The sequence below is a fragment of the Culex pipiens genome, chromosome 1 (assembly GCF_016801865.2).
Source record: "Culex pipiens pallens isolate TS chromosome 1, TS_CPP_V2, whole genome shotgun sequence".
Taxonomy (NCBI): Eukaryota; Metazoa; Arthropoda; class Insecta; order Diptera; family Culicidae; genus Culex; species Culex pipiens.
Genome location: NC_068937.1, coordinates 36,306,667 through 36,312,442, shown reverse-complemented (window position 1 = coordinate 36,312,442; position 5,776 = coordinate 36,306,667). Strand labels below are relative to the sequence as shown.

General features: G+C 37.0%; 1 protein-coding gene across 1 annotated transcript; it reads left to right on the top strand.

Moving 5' to 3' along the window:
* The first annotated feature begins 301 nt into the window (after nucleotides 1-301).
* LOC120414194 (uncharacterized) lies at nucleotides 302-3,079 on the top strand. Its single transcript, XM_039575274.2, has 2 exons — nucleotides 302-1,303; nucleotides 1,355-3,079. The coding sequence occupies exons 1-2, from the start codon at nucleotides 440-442 to the stop codon at nucleotides 1,682-1,684; spliced, it is 1,194 nt and encodes a 397-aa protein (XP_039431208.1). The 5' UTR covers nucleotides 302-439; the 3' UTR covers nucleotides 1,685-3,079.
* The last annotated feature ends 2,697 nt before the right edge of the window (nucleotides 3,080-5,776 follow it).

The following is a 5,776-nucleotide window of genomic DNA, read 5'->3' as shown; positions in this document are numbered from 1 at the left end:
CGAATCGAACGAATCGAAACGCACTCCGGTTTGGTGAGGAAGAAGCGGGAAAAATGCGCCAAAGAAAAGCGTCGCCGCGCAAAGTTTCTCTCATCTTCCGCCCGAAAAGACATGAAGGAAAAAGCTCGCGCGCAAAGTGATTGTTTGCTGTTTCAATTTTCTGCATCGTCAGCCTCACTTTTATTTATGATTCTTGGCACTTTATTTTTTGGAGGGAGAGGGAGGCTTTAGAGCCCTGGCCAAGAGTTCGCGTGAGAGTAACACATAATGAAATGAAAAGAAAAATAACGAAGCTCTCAGTTCGCTCTTGGACTTCGGAGAGTAAAGTCACGTTTCTCGAAGAGTGCGCGTACAAGCAGATTATTGGTGGTGCACACAGGGTGTGTTACCCATCTATCTCTTTCTAACAAAGCGGAATTAAACCAACGGAAAGATCAAAATGGAGACTCGAAAGAACACGCTGAAGATCCTGTTTGCGACCGGTGCCAAGGTGCCGTCCTACCTCGAGGTCTTGAAATTCATGTCGACCGGTGTAAAGATACCAGCCACTGACGTACATTCGGTGTACAAAGATGAAAACGACCAGAAATTCTACATCAAGTTTATGGACGAGAACAGCTACAACAGGTTCTGCAACTCGGTAGAGGATCAGTATTGGTTCCGGTTCGATGACGGGTCAAGGTCTCCGGTGCAACTGGAGTTGGCCAGCAGGCAGTTCAAATACATCCGGCTTTTCAACCTGCCACCGGAGACGGAGGAAAAGGAAATCGCTATGGCGCTGAGTAAGTTCGGGAAGATTCGGCAACACGTACGGGAGAAGTATCCTCAAGACCTGGGTTACCACGTGTTCAGCGGCATCCGTGGCGTTTACATGGAGGTCGAGAAAGAAATACCAGCCAACATGTACATCGCCCATTTCCGAGCAAGGGTATATTATGACGGATTGAAAAATCGTTGCTTCTTCTGCAAAGCTGAAGGGCACATGAAGGTCGAATGCCCTAAGCTGGCCAGTCTCAGGGTCAACGCTGAAACTGGTGGTCAGCGTTCGTACAGTAGCGTAACAGCAAATTTGGCGATCGCAAACAGCAGTACGATCGAGCCAGACAACACGCTCACCATGACAACGCTTCCGCTTACATCACCACCAGCACGACCCAAGATGCCAATGCAGCCGCAAGAGGGAGATGGCGCAAGCTCAGCGAAGATCAGTACACCAGCAAACAATCCATTTGTAACACTAACACCAGCGGAAGTTCCGATGGAGACGCCAGTACCACGACCAGAGGAGACGACGAACAACCAGGCGTCGGCAACGACGACGACGGAGAGACCAGAGGAGACGACGAACAACCAGGCGTCGGCGGCGACGACGACGGAGACGCCGAATAAGCCGGTGGATGCGACGGCGACGGTAGCGACGCCGAAGGAGACATCGGCTGCTGAAGCAGAACGATCGGGACACGATGGGATGATTATCGACGACGAGCAGTTGATGGTGGACGAAGCCATCAAGGGGACAGCGGAAGGGGAGGGAAAACTGGAGTTGAAAAAGCGACCGATAGAAACGAGTTTGTCGCTCGGCAGCAATGATTCGGATCTAGGGCAAGGTAAGGGAAGCAATAGTAAGAAAAAACGTGGCGCTCAGGGCCAAGGTAAGGGCAAGGGGAAGGGAAGGGGGAAGTGAGGAGGGCTAAATGTTGAATATCTTTTCACACTCGACTTATTTCTTCCTTTGATGGACATCTATGAGTCCAGCCATGAATACGTTCAAGAAGTGTTCTTTGCGTTTGATTACGTTTGACATGATAGTCTTGATATTCATGCACTCTACTAAGATTAATCCATCCTTCTAATGCCTTTTATTCGAAAATTTGCAACCGTTAACCTGAACGCTATTAGCAGTAAATTAAAATTGTCTTTGTTTAAAGATTTCGTTTGGAATAACGACCTCGATTTTGTATTTGTTCAAGAAGTTGCTGTTGAAAATTTTAATTTTTTATCTTCCCACACTGCACTTGTTAACATAAGTGTAGATGGTAAAGGAACTGGAATTTTAATTCGAAAAAATATTGACTATTCAAACGTCATTATGAATAGCAATGGCAGGATAACATCTGCAGAAATTGATGGAATAAATTTTATTAATATCTATGCACACTCGGGATCCAAATTTAAGAAAGAAAGAGATAAGCTGTTCACAGAAGATATTTTAATTCATTTATCAGAAACTAAAGAAAATGTATTGCTGGGAGATTTCAATTGCATAATTGACAAAAACGATTCAAACAGTTCCATAAAAAATGTGAGTAACGGACTTAAAAATATGACTTCATCGTTAACTTTGATTGACATTGAATTAAATCACAATAAAAATAGAATATTTACTTTTGTTCGAGGAAACTCAAAATCTAGGTTAGATCGCATCTATGCTTCAAAAGAATTTGCAGAAAATGTAAGATCTGTAGAAACTATTGCTGTTGCTTTTTCGGATCACCACAGCGTAGTTTTGAAACTTGAAATTGGTCATCAATTTATGAATTTTTATGGACGTGGATACTGGAAAATTAATTCTTTTTTACTAAATGACCCAGATATAATAGACAAATTTAAAAAAAAGTATACTGAATTGAAACTGAGAAACTCTTATTCAAATTTAAATTTTTGGTGGAATACCGTTTTTAAAAGTAATGCAAAATCTTTTTTTAAAAAAGAAAATTTTCTTTCAAATCAGCAGTCGGCACGAGAGAAAAGTTTCTACTATAATTGTTTGAATGAAATAGTACAGAAGCAAGAACAAAATATCGATTGTTCAAATGAATTATCGGTAGTTAAATCCAAATTAATGGAACTCGAACAACGGCGTTTGAGTAAAATTAAATTCAAATTAAAAGCGGAAACATTACATGCCGATGAAAAACTATCACTGTTTCAAGTTACATCTTTTATTAACCGTTCTTCAACATCCAATCTGATTAAACTTAGAATTAATGATGAGATAACATCTGATATTAAAAAATTAAAGAATGAAATTTATCACCATTACTCTCAAAAGTTTCAAAATCAGCACGTTAACAACACTGATGCAGAAACGGTTTTAGGATATTTAAATAAAAAACTTGAAATCAATGACAAAATCCATCTAAACAGATCAATAGAAATTTATGAAATTGAAAATGCTTTAAAAAATGCTTCTAGCAGAAGTTCACCAGGACCAGATGGCCTAAGTTACGAATTTTATTCCATTTTCTTCGATGTTGTGAAAGATGACCTTTTAAATTTATTTAACGATTATTTAGTTAATGAGGAATATCCACCTGCATTGTTTACAGCGGGGGTGATAACTCTCATCCCTAAAGTAGGAGATAAATATGATTTACAAAACAAACGTCCTATTAGTATGCTGAACACTGATTACAAATTGTTCACTAAAATATTGTGGAACCGGATACAACCCATGATGAAAAACGTTTTGGGTGCGGAACAAGCAGCTTGTGTAGAAGATAATTCCTGCATTACAAATTTACGTTTATTGAGAAATATTTTAGTAAAAGCGAATAAGTCAAAAAAGTTTAAAGGAGCAATTTTAAGTCTTGATCTTGAAAAAGCGTTTGATCGCGTAGATCATGATTTCCTTTGGAAGGTGTTGAAGAAAATTGATTTTCCTGATGAATTCATTAATTGTCTAAAAAAACTCTACAAAAATGCAACCTCAACCGTTTTGTTCAATGGTTTTTTGACGGAGCCGTTCCAAATTTTAAGCTCAGTGAGGCAAGGGTGTCCTCTTAGTATGGCGCTTTTTGCTTTTTATATAGAACCGCTGATTAGAATGATTGATCAGAATATTAATGGTGTGTTAATTGATAACAGATTTCTTAAAGTAGTAGCATATGCAGATGACATCAACATTTTTGTTAAAAATGATAGCGAGTTTGATATTATACTGCAACTTGTTCATTATTACAGTTTGTATTCAAAGATTAAACTTAACTTGTTTAAATCACAGTTTTTAAGATTCAACAGTTGCATGATTGGCCCTCAACAAATTAAAGAAGTAGATGATTTAAAAATTTTAGGAGTACATTTTTCACAAAGTTTTGATAAAACGATCGATCAAAATTATAACGGAATTATAAAATTTATTAATATCAGCTTATTACAACAATATTCTAGAAGATTGAATTTATTCCAGAAAGTTTATGTGCTAAACACATACATTTTATCCAAACTATGGTATGTAGCGCAAGTATTTCCTCCTGATAATAAACATTTGGCTTCTTTGCGGTCCATATGTGGGAAGTTTTTATGGAAAGGACATTTTTACAAAGTTGAAAGAAATGAATTATATTTACCGGTTTTGAAAGGAGGCATTGCTCTTTTAGACGTAGAATGTAAAACAAAATCACTTTTTATTAAAAACATATTATTTGGTAAGTCAGATGAACTTGATACGTTCATGATAAACCAATTAGTTAACAAAAATTTAACGCGAAATACAAGAGAGTGGCTTCAAGAAGCGGAGGTTCTGAAAAATGAAAATCATTTGAACACTAGTAAGAAATTATATGATTATTTTATTGAAAGTAAAAAGATTGAAATTAAAAAGCAAAAAGAAAATCCCCACTTGCAGTGGAATACACTTTTTGAAAATACCAACAAGAACTTCTTGTCAACTACAGCGAAATCTTATTTATTTATGGCCTCACGAGATATAATTCCATGCAACTCAAAATTATTTCGTCATGGAGTAAAGGGTACAGAATCACCTTTTTGCGAATTGTGTGGTGCCCAGGATACTGTAGAACACAGGTTTAAAGACTGTGTACATTCAAAAATAATTTGGACTTGGTTAAATAATATAGTAATTAACAAATTAAAATTGAAAGTTAAAGATGCAGAAGAGGTTTTGTGGTGTGATTTCAATGATCAAAATGTAAAATTGAAAGCAGCGTTGTGGTTAACTGTTGAAAGTTTAGCGTATTGTTTGCAGACGTTTGGCGAAGGAACGTTGGATGAGTTGAAAAGTAGATTGTGTGAATCGCGGTGGAATAGTAGAGAGATTTTCAAAAAGCACTTCAAACATTTTTTGAATGTATTCTAGGTAGTAGTGTAAAATATCAAGTTGTTGAGTGTGGGGAGATATTTTTGAGTCTGTTTGAGCCGCAGTAGGATAATAGAGAATAGACAGTCATGTTATTGTAAAATGTATTTTCATTGCTGCCAATAAAAAGTTACTTCATAAAAAAAAAAAAAAAAAAAAAAAAAAAAAAAAAAAAAAAAAAAAAAAAAAAAAAAAAAAAAAAAAAAAAAAAAAAAAAAAAAAAAAAAAGCTCTCCCTGCAGAAAAGAGAAAAGTGGTGTGAAAAATTGGCAGCAGCTTGCAGAAGAAAGAAAAAGAAAACTTTGCCATTGTGTGTAAATGTGTGTGAGTTTGTTGAGGGGGGGCTTTTTGATACCAGAGAAAGCAATTTTCACGCCTGTCATCGGACGCGAATGACAGGGATGCGAAAAATGGGTCCAGCGAGAGTTTTGGTGGGTGGGTTTGAGGAGGAGGTGGGAGGGGAACGGAGGAGATGTGAATGAGAGTGCAAAGGGCTTATATTGGGTTGATTATTGGTACTTGAAGAGTGCTGGAAATTGCTGAACAATCGTTGGGTCGCCATTTTTGAATTGCTTTTGTAATTTTATTTTTCGATTTTTCAAAAAAACCATGAAAATCGGCAGATACCTTGTTTTTCTTATTTATACAGAACAGACATGAAATTAATTGTAGTTTAATT

Bases quoted from the DNA above. Each gene is read 5' to 3' on its own strand.
- LOC120414194 (XM_039575274.2), top strand. From the start codon at position 440: ATGGAGACTCGAAAGAACACGCTGAAGATCCTGTTTGCGACCGGTGCC. The intron at 1,304-1,354 runs GCGTCGGCAACG...ACGAACAACCAG, and splicing joins AGGAGACGACGAACAACCAG to GCGTCGGCGGCGACGACGAC.